At 40.0% G+C, this 20,338-nt stretch overlaps 1 protein-coding gene across 9 annotated transcripts in view; it reads left to right on the plus strand.

The window, feature by feature from the left end:
- Positions 1-20,338, plus strand: part of MPP7 (MAGUK p55 scaffold protein 7) — a 156,395-nt gene that overhangs the window by 74,747 nt on the left and 61,310 nt on the right. For all 9 annotated transcript variants that reach the window (XM_074574387.1, XM_074574395.1, XM_074574388.1 and 6 more), the window contains 2 exons: positions 11,655-11,732; positions 16,268-16,348. In XM_074574387.1, the coding sequence (XP_074430488.1) occupies positions 11,655-11,732; positions 16,268-16,348 (159 nt within the window). The remainder of the gene's footprint in view (positions 1-11,654; positions 11,733-16,267; positions 16,349-20,338) is intronic.

The following is a 20,338-nucleotide window of genomic DNA, read 5'->3' on the forward strand; positions in this document are numbered from 1 at the left end:
GTTCTTCCTGAAGCATTGTGTTTTCTCTGTCCTGATCATCTTCCTCAGATGCTCCCTGCTCATCAATGTCGATCAAGGGTGAAGGACAGACGAGTGAGGTGATGAGGCACAGTGTTAAATGATTGAGGAGGAAACTCTGAAACCACAGATTAAGAAGAAAAATCCATGGAGAATAGGGTTTTACTGTGCAATTTAATGCAATGTGCACAGGCATTTTTCTATCTTGCAACTGCTGGCTAGACAATAAAAACCAGTTATTTGGCTGGAATGACTAATAACTCACAAGACATGAATTTTTAGCAAGCCTCTTTTTTGTCCGTAACAAAATCGATACATCATTTGATTTGCCCGTTGAGAAAAGCTGCCTTATTTCCCCAGGAGGATGCTTGCTTTCGTTCCTAGCATGCTGTGCTTTTATTTGCTTTAATGATCTAATTCATAATAATCGCATGATCTTTGCCATCACTGTTAACTGGGCACGTCTGCTGTAACAACTCTGTCACACGTATCACAGAATGGTAGGGTTGGAAGGGACCTCTGGAGATCATGTGGAGATCTGCCAGAGCAGGGTCACCTAGAGCAGGTTACACAGGAACGTGACCAGGTGGGTTTTGAATGTCTCCAGAGTTGGAGACTCCACCACCTCTCTGGGCAGTCTGTTCCAGTGCTCTGCCACCCTCAAAGTAAACAAGTTCCTCCTCATGTTTAGGTGGAAATTCCTATGTTCAGATTTGTGCCCATTACCTCTTGTCCTGGCCCCATCCTCCTGACATTCGCCCTTTAAGTATTTGTAAGTGTTGATAAGGTCTCCCCTCAGCTGTCTTTTTTGCAGACTGAAGAGACCCAAATCCCTCAGCCTTTCTTCCTAAGAGAGGTGTTCCAGTCCCCTAATCATCTTGGTAGCTCTCTGCTGCACCCTCTCCAGCAGTTCCCTGTCCTTCTTGATCCGGGGTGCCCAGAACTGGACACAGTACTCTAGGTGCGGCCTCACCAAGGCAGAGTAGAGGGGGAGGATGACCTCCCTCGACCTGCTGGCCACACTCTTCTTGATGTACGCCAGGATGCCATTGGCCTTCTTGGCCATGAGGGCACATGGCTGGCTCACGGAGCTCATATAAGCACTCCATAACCAAGTTCTTGCTTAATCAAAGTTCAAGCACCAAGTGCTTGTTGAGAGCGTAAGTTGAAGCTGTGGCCTCTCCAGGCGATGCTGCTGATCTGCATTGATAGCACCTGATTTCAAATGATGCTTCTCCAATAACTTTGTAAATCTGTAGATAACACATCACTGTATAATTTTTACAAAACATAATGTGACAAGGAAAATGCTCTTAAATGTGATCTAATATAACTTTATTACCACATTTTGTAACTTAAAAAATTACTGTAATTATGCATAGAGTTCTGAAAATTTATTTCTGAAATTGCAATGCAATTAGAACTTTCTGGAGGGGTTCTGTTTTGAATACAGCGATTCAAGCGATACAAAAGCAATCCCTCACCACCAGCCGACTGATGCCTATTCGGTCCCCAAGCAATGGCTGCTTTGGAAAAACATGATGTTATATGGTATGGAATATCCCTTTGGTCAGTTGGGGTCGGCTGTCCCAGCTGTGTCCCCTGCCAGCCCCTTGGCCACCCCCAGCCTCCTTGCTGCGGGGGACAGAGCGAGGACAGACAAGGCCTTGATGCTGCACCAGCACAGCTCAGCCATAGCTAAAGCACTGCTGTCTTACCAACGCTGTTTTGGTCGCAGATCTACAGCACAGCACCATACCGGCTGCCGTGAAGAAAATGAACTCTCTCCCAGCCAAGCCCATTACAACAATTTATATCAGACAGTCTGCAGGCTTTCTGATTTTTTTTAAAAGTGATTTCATGCTATAGTGAAGCGATAGCATGAAAGAAGTAAAGAAGCTTATGATTCTTTTATTATAGTGCAAGTTTTTAGTTCTTTTGTTAAGGTTGTCCAACGTTGTTCTGAGTGACTTCTGACTACTAAATCTTTTACTCTTTAGGCAGAAGTATTTCCACAGCATTAGCCTGCTTTTGAACTCTTACGAACTTAATGCTTCTGCTCTTTGGAACAAGAGCTTGGAAGAGAATTGCTCATCTGTTGGGATGAAACTTTTTGCTATGGAAAATAGGGCCAGAATCTGAATATCTGTTTTTATGTCTTCAGAGGCTTGCTTTGATACTTGTAACATTCTCTCAAAAGCCTTTCTGCACTGTGCAATCACTTAATTTATATTTGAGGCAATTTAATGTTACTATGGGGAATGAAATTCTCTTTGCAAACTTTGAGTAGTTAGCTATGATTTGTGCGGTTTTATTTTGTTTGCCTTTTCTAAAATACATAATGCTAAATTCTTAGCAATATTCTGTGCCTCTAACTGCAATTCAAGTCAATTGGCCTCACTAGAATGTGATTTAAAGACTGTACGTGTTCTAAGAAAGTCAGTTTTCAAGATGTTGCATTGGGTATTTGAAATGAGTTGGCATTTGATTTGCTGCTCAGTTTTCCCACACCTCATGTGTTTATTGTGCCATATTACTGCAAAGTTGTTCATATATTTAAGTTCATTAGTGTGCCAAAGCTGCAATGGTAAGTACCATAGGAAGATTTGGGAACAAATGAGTAGTTTTGCATTCAGTCCATATTCTGGTGCTGTGTAAATGGGTTTACAGACACCTGCTAAATTATGAAAATAATGCAAAAAATTGGGTGATTTTTCTAGTTCCTTTCATCTGCTACAGTAGGGTCCTGGGAGAAGAAAAGGAGGGAATTAAAACAGTCTTTTCATTAAAATTTGTCATCAAGCAAAATATGCATACCCTTTCAGTATAGATGATGGTATGCATGTACAGTTTGTGAATGTTTTTATGTTATTTCCATTTGTTTGATTGTAGCCAATCATTGCAGTGAACTCACTGTGTAGATCCCAGAGTTAAGCTGGTACCATTAGTGATCAAATGAAAACTCTCATTCTTATCTTGAAATCTCACTGTGTAAATGTCGATACTATCCATAAAGCTGTCCTTTGCAGTCCTGAGTGCCTTGGAATGATTTCTCTTGCTCCAGATATTACAGACGTAGGACACAAATTGCAGATGAAGCCAAAACTAGGACTTATACTGCCTCACCAGTTTCTCTTTAGCTTTCGTTTTCCATTCTCTTAATCTATTGTGGCTCCATAATGTAAACATGGTCCTCTTTGTAGTAGCATCTCCTCAGTTTGTGGTGCCACTAGTGGAATTAAAGACTTTTTTGCAAACAGTACAGGAACCTGAAGCTTTGCTGGACAGTTAACAGAGAGTTAACTCTCTCCATATGAGAGAGTCGTCTTTTATGCATTCATGCAAGTGACTAAGCCAATAAATACAGAAGCTGCATGGCCTTTGTCAGTGTTTTGATGTCAGACAGTCTTACTGATGTATTATGAAGAACATAATGAAGAGAGCAGTTAGGGGAAATGTTCTGCCTACTTTTATTGACTTTCTACAACAATATACTCAATGCCTGTCTTCTAGACACGTCTTGGTGCTTCGTGTGTGTGTTTATATTGGCATTCTAGTTCAGAGCAGGAGCGCATTTTTTTAAAGCAATTTCCCATCTTCTCAACTTCTGCTGCTTTGGTTTGCATCAGCAAGCTTCAGCAGTCCAGTGCGCGAGATGGATTCTTTTCTGCTGGAACTAAACAGGGAGATTAGCTGCTAATAGGTATTCAGCAGACGAGACTAGGCTAGGCCAGTCCAGGGTAAAAAGTATATGGTGTGGTGATTAGGTCCTCAGTGCCAGTTGTTCCCTTGCACTAAACAAAGATGGTGTTGGACGGTTTCATGCGTGAGTGTAATTACCAAATTTTGCAGGTACCTTATCTCCATATTGAGAGATATCTCATCCAGTAAAATCACACCCAAGTAAGGGAATGTTTATATAACTAATCAGAGGATATAAGCCACTGATATTTCTCAAAAGGTGATGCACTCTGTTCCAGAATTACTGTCTGCCTTAGAATGATAGTACAGACTTCTCCCAAGATCCTTTTCAGTGCGTACTGTCAGGATGGTGTCATTGCCATAAAAAAGCTCTTATCTAGAGATGATGACATGTCTGAGTAGTTGGTGACACCCCTGTGTGGCTGGCAGAATGTTTTCACAAATGTGTTTGGGGTTTCTTGTGTTCTATGTGCTAGCATGGCTCACTGATGTTGATCCAGTGTTTTTTGGGTTATGAGTGTTTGCCTGTATACTCTTACATACACTTATTCTTTACCTATGTCAATTCTTCTGTCAAAAAGACTAAGTTTGTCTCCTGTTAACGTTTTGGCACCTTATTCCTCCCGTGCTCTTGATTATTAATAAAAGTTGGACCCAAATTTTGGGTCCTTTCTGCGTTTTCCTACCTCTTGTTCTCTCCACCACCAATGATTTTGTATATGCTTTTCAAACAGAGCCTATCTGTGGGCTCGAATTCTTGCACTGGACCACTACCACATAATACGTCTTCACAGTCTAATTGTCAGGTTTACTTTCTTTGCTAGTTCCTCCTAAAATTTAGATTGATCAATCCATGTAACAAGTAAAATACTCTGGAGGTAAGAAGGTGAACATTCTTTTAACATATTCTGTACATAAAATTTGCATTTCATGCTTGCTCAAGCAATTGAGAGATGTGTAGTCACAATGAGTACGTACTCACAGAGTAGAGTATTCATATGAATATAAACATACGGGCAGCAAGGTAGTTACAGGTGACGTAAATGTATTGATCTCTATTTAAAAAGTAGAAAAAAGAAAGCGTAAGCAAGGAAGTTGAAAAAAATAGTTTTGAGATGGAAAAGAGGAGGGGAAAAGAGGACAGAAAGACAAAGCCAATGTCATGATATAGAAAAGCAGGGATAGGATTGGAGAAGGTTGTAAAAACTGAAAACCAGAAGCCTTAATGTTCTGTTTACATCTCAAAATTATTTCTCATAAGTAGGCTTTTTTTCTGTTTTGGAAATTTATTTTACTTTGATGTACAGAACATTTGAAAATCCATTCAAACTAGCAGTTTTCTGCGTCTTTAGTATAGCTTATTGGCATTGATGGGAAATTATTTTTCCAAAGCAGTTACAGGGAACTATACTTTCAATTTGCTGACACTTTCAGTATCTCCTTTAAAAACATTCTGTTCTATGCATGAAGCTGTAGGTACATCAAGCAGTTAAAGACCTTATTTCTTCAAGTTCAGAAAAAGGAGATAACATGTCTGACAGTGCATTTTTTGCACTTGTATTAAGACACGTGTCTTGTATTAAGGGGATTCCTTCCCAGAAGGAGCTGGGGTTTTGGAAACTGATTATATTGTTCTGTGTAGATCCTTATCCCCGTTCCCCTGTGTTGTTTTGAGCCATATGATAGCAGAATTGTACCTGGAAATTAAGAAATTTAAAAGGAGAAATTAAGCTTATTTTGTAGGATTCTTTGTTTAAGATTTTTGTTTTTCTGACTCAGAAAGCACCCTGTGGGTTTTGAAATAGTCCAGGCTGGGGACACTGCAGAAAACATATTTCTGCTATACTTTGTTATAGAATCATAGAATCATAGGGTTGGAAGGGACCTCTGGAGATCATCTAGTCCAACCCCCCTGCCAGAGCAGGGTCACCCAGAGCAGGTTACACAGGAACCCGTCCAGGTGGGTTTTGAATGTCTCCAGAGTTGGAGACTCCACCACCTCTCTGGGCAGCCTGTTCCGGTGCTCTGCCACCCTCAAAGTAAACAAGTTCCTCCTCACGTTTAGGTGGAACTTCCTATGCTCAAGTTTGTGCCCATTACCTCTTGTCCTGTCCCCGGGCACCACTGAAAAGAGCCTGGCCCCATCCTCCTGACACCCACCCTTTAAGTATTTATAAGTGTTGATAAGGTCCCCCCTCAGTCGTCTTTTTTCCAGACTGAAGAGACCCAAATCCCTCAGCCTTTCTTCATAAGAGAGGTGTTCCAGCCCCCTAATCATCTTGGTAGCTCTCTGCTGCACCCTCTCCAGCAGTTCCCTGTCCTTGAACCGGGGAGCCCAGAACTGGACACAGTACTCCAGGTGCGGCCTCACCAAGGCAGAGTAGAGGGGGAGGATGACCTGCCTCGACCTGCTGGCCACACTCTTCTTGATGCACCCCAGGATGCCATTGGCCTTCTTGGCCACGAGGGCACATTGCTGGCTCATGGTCATCCTGTTGTCCACCAGGACTCCCAGGTCTCTTTCAACTGAGCTGCTCTCCAGCAGGTCAGCCCCCAACCTGTACTGGTGCATGGGGTTATTCCTCCCCAGGTGCAGCACCCTGCACTTGCCCTTATTGAATTTCATAAGGTTCCTCTTTGCCCAGATCTCCAACCTGTCCAGGTCTCTCTGTATGGCGGCACAGTCTTCTGGTATGTCAGCCACTCCCCCCAGCTTTGTGTCATCAGCAAACTTGCTGAGGGTGCACTCTATCCCCTCATCCAGGTCATTGATGGATTATTGAAGAGGGCTGGACCCAGTACTGACCCCTGGGGAGCACCACTCGTCACTGACCTCCAACTAGACTCTGTGCCCCTAATCACTACCCTCTGAGCTCTGTCTTTCAACCAGTTATCTAGCCACCTTACTGTCCATTCATCAAGCTCACTCTTCCTAAACTTCCCTATGAGGATGCTGTGGGAGACCGTGTCAAACGCCTTGCTTAAGTCAAGGTAGACCACATCTACTGCCCTCCCCTCATCTATCCATCCAGTCGTGCCATCATAGAAGGCTATCAGATTAGTCAGACATGATTTCCCCTTGGTGAATCCATGTTGAGTACTTCTGATAGCTTTCTTTTCCTCCACATGCCTTGAGATGACGCCCAGAACGAGCTGTTCCATCATCTTTCCAGGGATGGAGGTGAGGCTGACCGGCCTGTAGTTCCCCGGATCCTCCTTCTTGCCTTTTTTGAAGACTGGAGTGACGTTGGCTTTCCTCCAGTCCTCAGGCACCTCGCCTGTTCTCCAGGACCTTTCAAAGATGATGGAGAGCGGCCCAGCAATGACTTCTGCCAGCTCTCTCAGCACTCTTGGGTGCATCCCATCGGGGCCCATGGACTTGTGAATATCTAATTGATCTAATTGATCCCTCACTTGATCCTCCTCAACCCAAGGGAAGTCTTCTTCTTTCCCCGTTACTTGCCCCAATGCCTGGGACTCCTGAAGGTTGGGCCGAGCAGTAAAGACCGAAGCAAAGAAGGCATTCAGTAACTCCGCCTTCTCCTAGAAGGCTTAATTCAATCTCTCTGGGAAAATCCAGAAATAATTTCCCTTGCCTATAAATGTGCCAAAAATTGTATGAATTTGCAAATTATTATTTTTCTCTCTTGGGCATATCTTCACAGTAGTTTTTCAGTTTTTGCAGAACCTCGTAAGTCTACCCAAAGTACCTTACAGTGAAAAGGATAGGTAGTCATAAAAAAAAAAAAAATCAAAAAACAAGATCCCAACAACTTAGTCATCTGTTCAGCAGAACAGCTTAATATATTTTATTTACAATACATAACTCTTTCTTTAACAGACTTGGTCTCATCTGTGAAGAGATTTTCAGGGTTCAAGCTTTACACTTAAATGTCAGAAGAACTAAAACCAGATGTACTATATTTTTTATTTTTTAAGCACGATACAGTCCTACACTCTCCATATGCTTCATAGGTTTCTACTAGAGAGAAGGCAATAGTATTAAAGTTACTGAACATCAGGTATAGCCACAGAATACAAGATAAATTTGCCTTTTGTATTAAATAGAATTCTTTAGAATGAAGCTGAGACAAATGCTTGCAAATATGAAATGTTTCATCTTAAATACATAAATGCTCTCTCTTCTACTATTTTGAATCCGCTCTCATACTTCTCTCAAAGTGTTTCAGGATGTATTTAATTTCTGTCACAGTTTAATCTCCTTGAGTGAGATTTGCAAAGGGGTAAAGTACTTGCACCCCCTTGTCTTGTTTTGCTTTTCAGTTCTGGGTTCCCTAGCTTACATTATCTTCATTTTCATCAACACAGTCACTTAATCTAGATATTGACATTTCAAATTCTACTTGTGTAAGAATTGAATTTTGGAAATATAATGCTAGTTGTGCATATATTAGCATGACTTACAAATTTCAGATTTGGGAAGATCTGAAAGACAGCATGTGGAGAAGTTGTCAAAATGTTTGACTGTGTGCACAGTAGTTTTTCTAAAGGTGGTAGTCAGAAATGCAGTCATTCATCACTCTGAAGTCTGAGAAATTCAGAGGCCACCACGTGAGTTTGCAAGTGTTCTCTGTCAGCCTCGAAAGGTGACAGAGATGACGTAGTCCCCAGTCACCAGAAAAAGGCAAGTGCTGTACCTATCCTAAAAGGCCACAAATACGATTTGGGGAACTAGAAGCCAGTCAGCCTTACTGTGATCTGTGGAGAAAATTACGGACCAGAGGATCTTGGAACACATTTTTAGACACATGGAGAGAAGAAGTTGCCTGAAAATGTATTTTTGCCTCACTGAAATTTTTGCTTTGTTTGTTGAATTGCGCCAAATCTCCTGTCTTACTGCATTCGGGAAGCTATTATATATTTACTGCATACATTATGAAGAAATTAGTTATCCAGAAGTTAGAGGTAGGCAGTAACCACGGGAGAGCAGTAGGAAATAGCATTTTTATCATACGTATGATAATTTTGTACTGATATGAAAAGTAATCCTTGTGTTTTGCATTGATTGAAGCTTTGTGCACAGACCAGTGCTTTTCTTAATTTTCTTCAGTAACTCCTTTAAATTACAAAGAGATGGAAGAGAGATATTGCCCTATGAAGATCTGATTTAAAAAAAAAAAAACACAACAGATTAATTTAGCAAACAAGGCAAAATACTGCCTATTACATTGGATGTTTTTTGAAAAAAAAACAAAAACAACAAACCAACGAACAACACCTGTATTGCATCTCGAATAGAAGTGTGCTGAGGTTGCATTGTCTGTTCCTGTAGAACGTGTAATGTTTATCATTGGAGTCACTGATCATGCCAGCACTTACTAAATTAATCATGCCAGGATTTACTAAATTAATAAAACTTCCAACCTGATGTGGTAAAACCTAATATCTAGACCTGTCTAGTAGTAATAGTTAAATTTTCCTGCTTACTTGATTAGCTCCTGTTGTTTGCTCCGGATTTGATTTGTCAGCTGCTCTCTACAACTCCTCCACAATCAAATAGAACCTTAATGGCTTTCCTTAAATGCTCAGCTGAATTCCAATATCCACTGTTATGAAAACAAAAATTTGTTTTCAGCCATTTGCTGGTTATAAGCAGAGCCAATAACTTCTTAAAGTTACACAGTACCTCCTCTTAAACTCCTACTTTTTTGTTGCATGAAGATGAGTTATGTGAGAATGTCTTAGCGGTTTTTTTCCATTTGGTTTGGGGTGGGTTTTTTTTCTTGTTTTTGTTTTTGTTTTAAATTTCACCGGTGAAGACACCTGCAGATTGTCCAGGGTAAAAACAGCTTCATCAGTAGTGGCACTTCTATTTTCTTTGAGACACTAGAAGGTAGCATATGTGACTGCTTTTAACCTCAGAGTTGATGGAAGCTCAGCCTGGATAAAATCAGGATGCTGGCTGAAGCAATCAAAAAAGTGATGGATTTGAGATTTTTTGATTTATTATGCCTTTTAGTTATTCAAGCTCACAGTCTAAGTAAATCACAAATTTCTACTAAACTCCGGGAGCTGCAGCTCCTTGTTTTGTTTAGTTTCTGTGCTTTGTGAGCTAGAAATATGAAGTTTTCCAGTCACTTTCCGTGACATCCAATATGGATTAGTCTTACTTTGCTCAGTAAACAATGTCTATATAGGCTGTGTAAAATTCAGACTCATGTTCTGGAGATAATAGTGCTTTGCATTTACTTTCCAGATGAGGTGCAAATACTTGCCGTTCAGAACAAATCATTTTACAATTTAGCAATTGAGCAACTGTGTTGTTCTCATGCTTCACCTTGATGTTTCAGAACTTCAGTATTCTTTAACAAACCACCTACAGAAATAGTCTTATGAAGATTACAGAAATGATGAAGGAATTGACTAAGACAGATCCTGCTATGCCACAGTACATTAACAGGGTGTTGTATGGCCTTTACTTAAAAGAACCTATAGTGTAAATGAGTAAAAAGAGACGTGGACTTAGTAAGTATTACGAAGCACAGCAAAAGACAGGAAAAATGGCAAGCAATATCTTGTTATGGGTGTGGTTATTAGGAGTTCAGGTTAAACTCAAAGAGAAAGGGCCGGGGAGAAGGCTGAGGGAGTCCTGGGGAATGAGTGCTGCTGCTCACTTTTACCCTAAAAGTGAGCGGAGAAAAGCAAATGTGGAAGAGGAGGGAAGGCTAGAGGAAGCAGTTGGTGCATAACAGATATGATCCAGTCGGCTCCAAACATTTTCAGTGTGCGAAGACCACTGGTTCGGTTGCTCTTTACAGCTGTCCTTGCTGCCTGGTGTCTGTCCTGTTCCTCCCGCAGCCGCGCGCCAGGGAGGGGTGGGGTATCCTTGGGGTTCCCATACCCCAGGGATGTGAGAGCCTCCCCAGGCAAGTCCTGAGCCCTGCGGCCTCTGCCAGACCTCGTGTTCCCTTCCTTGCCAGGCACAGAAGTCCCAGATTTAGCTCCTTCTGCAACTCCCCCAACCATCTGGAGTCCATGCCTCCTTCAGAGCAGCGGGACTAAAGTAGAAATCTAAGAATGGGGTGTGGTTGCATCACTGCAGACTGCTCTTGTCTTCCTTTTTAAAATTTTAATTAATATTTGTACATCTGTGTATCTTCAGGAAAATAATGTAAATAAAATTGAATGTTTAATATTTTATGCCATTCTGAAATAACTTTTTAAAAACTTGTTAGAAGCTTTAAAATATGTTGGCTCTTTTAAGCTTTCACACTGGAAAAATCTAAATTTCGAAATGCATGACTTGTGGAGGAGGGAAGAGGCTGGGTATTTAAATGATGGTGTATCCTTTCCCCTTTTGAAAGAACCAAAGCACACTGCATTTTTAATGTTGATAACTCCCCATTAAAAACTTTAAATGCTCCTAAATGACTGTAACTTGCTGAAGGACTGCCTTTTTCTTTCAGATGTGTTAGAATTCATACTAGCACTACTTTGCCCTTGTTTCTGAATTATTTTAATGACGGCAGCCGCTCCGCGAAGCTGTCTGTCAAGATGTGGGTGGCAGGCTATTATTTCACTTCATAAATCATAATTTACAGGGTTTTTTATATCCATCTTGGGGATAAACACTTTATGCTTTGTGTTTTCAGCAGCAATATAAAATGTAATTGATACTTAAAGCAATATGTTAGAAATATGGACACAGAAAGCCAGGAGAGAAAAATCACAAATGTTTAGTTTTTCTGTGGGTTGGTCTACATACTGAGCATTTTTTCCATCTGATTTCATATTCTTAGCACTTCAACAGAGGATGATGATGAATTACATTTACATGATTGCTGCCTGTAGGTTACTATAAGGATGTTTCTTTAGTTACAGACACTCAACAGATCAGTTAGCTCAACAGGGTCATTTTGTACCGTTTCTCGTGCTGCTAAATATACTTACTGTTTTGTGCTATTGTCTTTCAGATTCATGAAAAACTGCATTATTATGAAAAACAGAACCCGGTGCCCATACTCCATGGTGCAGCAGCCTTGGCAGATGATGTAAGTGTCCCCTGCTGAGATCACTGGTACCAAGTCTCCCAAAAAACTGTCTGCAGGCAGAACTCCTCATAGTGCAAACATATGAATGTAATCCTGTGAGCTGAAATCATAAGAAGCTGCAAATGTTTCCAAAGGTGCTGTCATCACCGGGCTTGTTGCTGATATTACTTTGATTTTTATTCACTTGCCTGTTATAAAAACATTGCATCTAGATAGCCTCTTGTTCTGCTTTAGTAACTACGTAATAGAAATTACAGGTTGGAACTCTACTGGGAGGGGAAAAGCTGTCAGCTATTAGTGTTTTGAGAAAGTCAGAGACAAGAGGAATGCTTTGGAAAAATAAAGACAAATGTGATAGCACGCTGCTGACAGAACATGAAAAATGACAGATAGTACTACAGAAATGAAGCGTATGAAATGCCTAGGAAGGAGGCTTGTTAAAAAAACTCAAAAACTATTTAAGAAAAAGTACAGTAGTGATTTATTGATATTGGACCTCTCCAAATTACCTTCATAACCAAAAAATAAATTGTAGAAGTGGTCGGCATTGATGGAGTAGTTAATTTCCTGTTACTATAATTTTTATTTTAAAGAAAAAAATCCAACTTGCCATTTCTTGCTATTTGGTTAATTCTAGGATTCAGATGAATTGTGCACACACCTGTATAAACTATGACTGAACCTGAGGTAGGCCAGGATAGAGAAATGTTTAATAAACTGTGGTTTAGGTGAAATCCAGAAATCTTTGTTGCAATTGATGATCTCAGGTTGTTTTTTTGAACAGCCAGTATGTATTAGGATCCGTTTCAAATACGACGTTTGAAACTTCACATATTTTATAGGTGTTTTAAAATCTTAACTATCCTTTTCTATAATTATTAGCTTTTGATTTTTAAATTTTACAAGTGTTTACATGTTATGAATTGAGAATGGTAACATTTTAACAAAAAACTAAATTAAACATACTTGAAGTCTGTTGAAAAAAGGATGTAATGTAGTTCATCATGTTTCAGTAGGAGGAGAGCTATACTGTGTAACATACCCAATATAATAATGCATCAGCTTTGACATCAGGCATATATTAGTAATATTTTTTTAACCTTCAAGTAGCTCTGAATAATGTTGATAGTAATTTTGAAAATTAGAAAGCTGGTTGAAATTCTCTTCATTAAGTTCTTGGTGACATATTAATAATCCTTGTTAACATTTGTGTTACGGATCTCTGGGCTAAAATTCTTAATAAGAATCATTTCTTATTTTTGGATGCAAAACTTAGTTCTTGATATTTTCAGAAATGCTGAGCAATCTCATTCTTTGTTCAGCCCCATTTAAAGTGTATACTTTTGGAAATCCCCAAATTAAAGTACTCTTTCAGTCCTCAGATGAGAGAGGTTGGGGTTTTTAACCCTGTGAATGTATTGTTATGTATATATGGTTGTATTTCTAAAATGTACCTGTGTTGGGACATGAGTGTCTCTAGACATCTGCCTTCTTTTTAAGCACAGCTTCTTTTTAAAGATCCTCTTGCTGGTTCTTCATTTCTGCGTATGTGTAGCTGAACAGCTGGTTTTATGGGCACCGTCCCATAGAACGAGGATGTCCTTTGGCAGCTGGAGTCAGGCTGGCACACTGCAGGATTCTCCGTGTTTCAGTAGTTATCAGCAAACTTTGAGGAAGTTCATTTACATGCAGGGGGTTTTGTAACTCTAAAACCCACGAAGTTTCAGCATTAAAGTGCTATTCAGTTCTTGGCGCATTTATCCAACTAGTTGTCAGCTTCAGGGATTTAAGAGCATGTTGGTCATATAAAACACACTTTTATTTCAGTAGGCTTTGAATTAATGTTTTGTTTTCCTAGTGATAGTAACTGTTCTATAGTTAAACAAAGAAGGAGATATTAACAAGTGCCTATTTCCTGGTTGATTTAAAATGCAAATTTGAGATGCTGCTAGCGTAAATAAAAAATGGGGTGTGTTTTTATTCTTGTGTTATTTTATAAAGCAATTTCAGAAGTAACAATTGTGGTGAGGCTTCTTTTCTAAACATTTTCGTATTCCTCACTGTCATGTGTTCTCTCTCGTCACCTGCAGTGACTTTTAGGCTGAATTTCCCATCAGAGATTTTGTTTGCCTCTGATTTTGGAGCAACAGTGTCTGGCGTAGGACTCTTGATTACATGCAAATATTCTAATCATTGCTGGCAGCAGACGTATATATGGCAAATAAGGCCCCTAGGTTATTAGAAAGACTGTTCTGACAAAAGAAGTTTCAGAACTTTCTCCAGAAGCTTTACACCCCCAGGCCCTGGTGCTCCCCGTCTCGCCAGCCTCACTCCATATCTGCCCTTCTCCCTTGCTTTGTTTTCCCCTCTCTATAATGGCAGCTCTTCATAAAGAACTTGGTGAAATGTTATGATTCCCTCAACAAAGAATCATAGAAGAGGTTCTCAGCCAGCTTTTCCTGCAGTCTTTGGCGCAGGAGGTGATGGGCACGATTTCAGTGTGCCCACAGTATTCCATATAGTTTGTATTGCTGCTGGTAGCTGTCACAAATACCGGCACTTCAAGAACGACAACAAATAAATATCCAGTCCAAAAGTGCTAGAAGCACAAGAAGCAGCTCTGGTGGTACCTGTTTGCTAATCTGGAAACATGGCTTTGTCTTCCTCCCCTGTCAATCTTTGTCTTCCTCTTCCTCATGTAACTCAGGTTGTTACATGGTGCTTTAAGGCTTTTATGGAAGTATTTGGAAAAAGCTTGTAAATTGTATGAGTGAAAACAAAATTTTAATTATTTAATTTCTGAACAAATATTTTCTAAATTATGAGATTAAAAAGTCTGTTAAAGCAGTAACAAAATATTCTTTCTGTTTCTCACTGTGCTTAAACCCTATGTACCTGCATTTGTATTTGCACCACCAAAGCAAACGTCAGTTCTGCTGAAGTTAATAGATGCTTGTGCACAATTCATCTGAGAGAGAAACGCTGAAGCAGTCATTCTTACTCAGTGATTACTAGTTTTCATCAATGAGACACAAACGAATAGATTTTATTCTCTAGTGATGAGTACTACAAGCTAAAGAATGAACCATGGGGAACCTGTGTCATGTACCTCCTGCCATTCCTATCACGGATTATTTTCAGTTTTGTAGAGCTTTTCTATAGAACATGCAGACTAGATTGCAGGCAGATTACCTCAATACTTGTCTTTATGTGCCTAAAATATTTCATTCTGACCTTTCCTACAGAGATTGTTTTCTAATCTTTCAGTATTAAGACACAAATATTGTTAAGATTAGCACTGATGTATTTGATGGATCTTTTTATCTATGAATTATAGTTAAAAGGCTGTGGGACTGTCGGTGATGAATTTTTGTTTTGGTCCTGGTACCCCTGTATTAATTTGAAGGTTAAAAAAAGGTATTCAAACCATGTCTGATGTCTAGAATTGCTTCTAGAATTGTCTATTATATATAATTATGCAAAATATGCTTATATCCATTTATCTTGACAATTTATACAAAATGAAAGTACAAATTTAAAATTAGGCTAGATGAATGAAATTGCTTGCTGCAAATAACCAATCTTTCTTTTAGACATTTTTATGGTACTGATTTAATGCAAAGAAAATAAGTCATTATCTGAAATCACGTTTTGGATTATGACCCATGTAGCTTCAGAATTTCAAACTAAAGTTCAGTGTTGTGAAATATGTTTTAGCTTTTCCTTCTTCTGGAAAAATAGTTCAAGTCTGAAATCCTGCAGTAAAACATGCCTCTTGAGTCCAAATTAGTTGAGAATGTCGTGATAAGAAAAACTCAAGACATGAGCCAAATAGCTGCGGGATTAAACGTTAGACTGCTGCTCTATTGTTCACCAAACCACAGTTTTGTAGTATAACCAAACATAAATTACTGATCTAGTTGTTAGGACATAGCTTGTGCATTTTAGGGGCTTGAATTGCTGATGACCTGTTATAAACTATATTATGATTAACCCGCTTCACATTTAACAAGCTCCTTCCAGTGTATGTGTAAACATAATAAAAGGTTCAGATTGCTTGCACTGTAGGGGCACTTTGCTTTCTTATCCCAGTCCTAAACAGCACAGCTACTGTGGGTTTTTGGAAGCAGCGTGGATTTCACCACCTCATTCGAAACTGTTTTTTATAGACAGTGTCAAAGTTTGATCCAGTCATTTTTACAAGCAGTCCTTTGTCTGCACGCAAAGGACCATTCACTTAAATGAAGTGCTGGGATTTGCCCCCATTGCTATAAATCAGAATGTGATCTGGCTGCACCCTCGCCAGAAATGATTACTTGTGTTAAACTGAGCCAAAAGGCCTGGCTTAAATCTGGTCCACCGAGGGCCAGAAAAAGAAGCGCGGTGATTGATGGTGTTTTTCTTCATGCTGGCTTCTGTTTGAACACGCTGGAAAGTAATAACCTTGAACAAGATAGATTCTGGGTTGTCACTGATGCGCTGGGTAAAACAACGCTTTGCTAATGGTCTCCGTGTCAATTCCATCTCCCACCCAGCTGGCTGAGGAGCTGCAGAGCAAACCGCTGAGCAGTGAGATCAGAGAACTGCTGAAACTCCTCTCAAAACCCAATCTCAAGGTGAGGATGTGTTGCACCTGCAAAGTCCTTTCTGCAGGGGTGTCTGCATCTGCTTCCTCGGGCTGCGTGGGGGTTTGTCTGCTTTAACAAATATGCGTGCTTTAAGAAGGATTGAACGTTAATCGGAAATACCTGTTATGAAGAAACACATTTAATGTCGCCCATAAATTATTATGCTGTTACTGATACTTGTAAAAGGAATTCAGTGGAAAGCCATCATTTATTTCCAATGGTTATTCCAAAAAGTGCGTACTTGATTTTTTTTGTGTCTTTTGCTAACTTTTATTGTATGCACTTTGTAAATTTATTAAAAATGTGGGTTTACTAAAGGGTTTTCAGTCATACTGTTGATTTAATTGCACTGTGCATCAGTAACACAACCTGATACTTGGAACAAAAATCCTGATGGATATTATTTGTAAAAAAAAAAGCTAATTTTGAAAACTCCTGGGGTTCTCTGTGGTATTTTTGTGGAACTTGGTACCTTTTATCTGACAGTAGGCTTTGGAACCATTGAATCACTCAGGTCGAAAGGAGGTTGTCTAGACCAACCTGCTGCTCAAAGCAAGGTCAACACTGAGTTCAGAGCAGGTGGCTCAGGGCTTTCTCCCATCAGGTCTTGAAAATGGCTGGGAGCAGATACTCCACAACCTTCTGCATGCAGCCCGCTCCCGTTACTAATTGTCGTCCTAGTAAAAACTGTTTCCTTACATCCAGTGAGAATCTCCTCTGTGTATCATTCCTAATGCACACTATCAGATTACTTTCCACTTTAAAGAGAACAAAGAACTTAGTGCTGTAGTTGCATATTGCAATGCTAATAAAATGCAACAGTTGATAAGTTTAGAGGAAAAACTGTGGAGTGGAAAGGAGCCCTTTTTAAGACAGTTGCTTCTTTATATAACCTGTAAAACACTGATCTCAAAACATGGACACTACAATAGCCTTAAAGTGCTACAGAATTTCAAAGGCCAAGTATGCCTCTTTTTTAAAGATTTTTTTGCACAGTTGGTTATTCCATAGTTTGCAAAGTTACAAGCTGCTTTTTGCTGAAGGGGTAAGCAGTGCCAGTGGTGCATTGCAAGAGGAAATGTTGGTGTGTTGGTGCATCAAATTGCAGAGATTCTAAGCTTCACTGTAGGTGTTTCCTTAGCGACTGTCCACGTGCATTTCATACTTCTTAAGCTTTAGTGGATTGAGTCTGGAGACAGCTCGTATGCCGCAAGTGCACCTCTCCGTTTTTTGCTTTCTCTTTCTCTCTCCCCTCCTTGCTCCCCTGCCCTCACTCACTTTCTTTCTCATTCACTCACTCTCTCTCACTGACTGTTCCTTGAAAGCGATTAAATGCTGTGTGATAATCTTAGTGGGATTTCAGGAGAAGAAGTGCTTTACCCTCAGCGTGGTTAATGTGCCTGAACAACCGCAGTAACTCAGCAAATGTCCGTCTTGGCTGCAGGAGGAGATGGCCAGGTGCAGGGCACCGAGCCCTTTGCGTGGCCAGACTGCCTGATCCTGCACGAGGCACGCACAATTCCCTGCCCTGCGCAGCTTGCAGGTGTTTGTGGGAGTTCGGGGAAAGAACTGACGGTATACCTGATACTTTTTCCTATTCATTATCTTCTCCATCCACCTTCTCATGCCTGGGAGAGATGGTAAATATCTCTGCTCCCTCCTCCATTATGTTGACCAGATGACAACGTGGGGCTCAGTATTTCCAATTCCTACCCAGAGGCGCCCTTGAGTCTGTTCAACTGTATCTGAGCTTATGGCATACATTGCATAAGATTTTCTAGCCCTTCACTATTAGCTTGATGGCTGGAGACAGTTTCTTTGTTTCTTTCCTTCTAGATTCCTGGGGCAAAATGATGACTAGAACAACTCTTTTCCACATGTCTGAAATTACTTGGCATAATTGATGTCTTTTCCAATGATTTTGCGTAGGCTTTATCTAAAAACTTGTATATGGCTTAATGTGGGATTGACTTAAACTGGCTCCATGTTATTCTGCGGGGAAAATTTTCCTCTCCTGACCTGGCTTATAACTGCAGTGTTAGCTGGAGCTTCCACTTTCCTACAGCTCGGCTCTAATGTTGATGGTATGATGAAGGATGGTTAGGATTAGTTTACTGCCCTACATCACTGCTTCCACAAGTTTGATGGTGTAAAGGGGCAGGTCTAGGAAGATGATTATAACTTCACAGGCTTGGTTAACGTGCCAAAAAAGGCTGGGAGAGGTTTCCAGCAAATGCCTCAGTAGATGAATATTTCTGTATTTTCATTTTGTTTTACAAAATTCTTATGTTTTATATATTCCTGAGTGTTTGCATCTGATGAGTAAAGCTTTGACAAATTTGAGGTATTCTTGGTTTCTGTCCATAGAGAGATGTTTTAAAGAAGAAAATAATTTCTCTGAGGCAGTTATATTTATCAGACCTGAGATTTTCAAAATCTCAAAAGTCATTCGAAGGTTTTGTCAGGTGTATTTTCTTTCAGAAAAAAATAAATCGGGCATTTCTGGTCTTTTAAAAACTGGATGCAATATCCAGTTACACTGAGTGGGGTTTTTTTCCTGCTCTAAAATGTGGCATCCGTTAACATAATTAAATGAACTAATAATGGTTGTGGTTTACCTTGTCTGATTAAAACAGAACTCTCTAAGTAGAACAGAGCACGTAGCTGTGGGAAATCAAGTGGATTTGTTTATCTGCGTGTGAGATACTGCGTTTACGTTCTAGATTTAAAATATAATTGCGTCCCATGGATGCAGGCCAGCCACATCTATTGTTTTTCATTTCCAACGTTGAGTGAAGACTTACAGTTTACATTCTGTAATCCTGCTATACCTTGTTAAAGATAACAGCAAGTAGAACAGTATTTCCATACCTTAGAACCTGAATCCAGTTCAATGCAGCATTTGATTTTTAAGCAGACCAGAAATTAGCTCTTTGCATGCGTCTTGTTGTCTGTATATCTTCAGTTCTTTTCTGTTATAACCGCAAGTGTGCGATCAGATGTTTGCAATCAGTTGAGGAAGATAACTGTTAATAAATGCTTACACTTCCAGAGTACACGTATGCAAGTTTGTAAGGCCTCCTGAGCTGGTTGTTAAAAAAAACGGCTTAAGAGTTTAAAATGTTAAAGTTAGAATGATGGTAAATAACCAGAAGTAGATGTACTGAAACTTACATTGCTGTGCTTGTGTTTCTTAAAGCTGTGAGGGATGTGGAGATTTTGTTTGGTTGGCTTTATTAAGTTGTGATAAAATATAAACCTTAAAGATATCTTAAAGGTATAAAGCATAAAGATATATAAATTCATGGCCAGGCCAGCCCGTGGGCAGTGCTGTGTGGCTCTACTCTGAATGGTGTTTGGACCGAAGGGAGGACATGGATCTGCCTGCTGGAGCTCTCTGTAAACTTATTTTAGATTACTGAAAGTGAAGTTTCGGTCTTCCATGGCTGCCTGTGTTTATGGGTTTTGTAGCAGCAGCACTGGCCGAGTGTTTCGCGCTGCAGTGGGAGAGGCTGTGGACAGCCTCTGGGTTGGCAGCATCTCCAGCTCTTCCCCTTCTCCTGCTCAGGTCTCACAAGGCCGACGGGAGCTTGATGCACCTGTGTAAAACTTGCTGAGCGCAGACCCTGCCTGCTGGCCTTTTTCCTGACACATGTTTAGACTTTTTTTTTAAATCCTTTGTTCAACTTAGGAGCTGGTGCTTTAAATTAATTGCGTATTAGATAATCTGTGTAGTGCTACTAGCGTTTCCATTCTAAGTGTTAGGTGCCATAGCACAAGAGCATAATCGTTATTTATTTTTAAAGTTATTTGAAATCTGAAAAACTAAAACAATTAACTATAGGAATTAACATTTTAGGCACTTATTTTGTTGGTGTGGCTGTAAACAAAAAAGACTAAAAAGAATGGACCATCTTTTAGTCCATTGAAAAATATTATCCTAATTATACTCACTTTGAGACAGACTTGGGATATATT

The sequence above is a fragment of the Larus michahellis genome, chromosome 2 (genome assembly GCF_964199755.1).
Source record: "Larus michahellis chromosome 2, bLarMic1.1, whole genome shotgun sequence".
In the NCBI taxonomy this organism is placed as follows: domain Eukaryota; kingdom Metazoa; phylum Chordata; class Aves; order Charadriiformes; family Laridae; genus Larus; species Larus michahellis.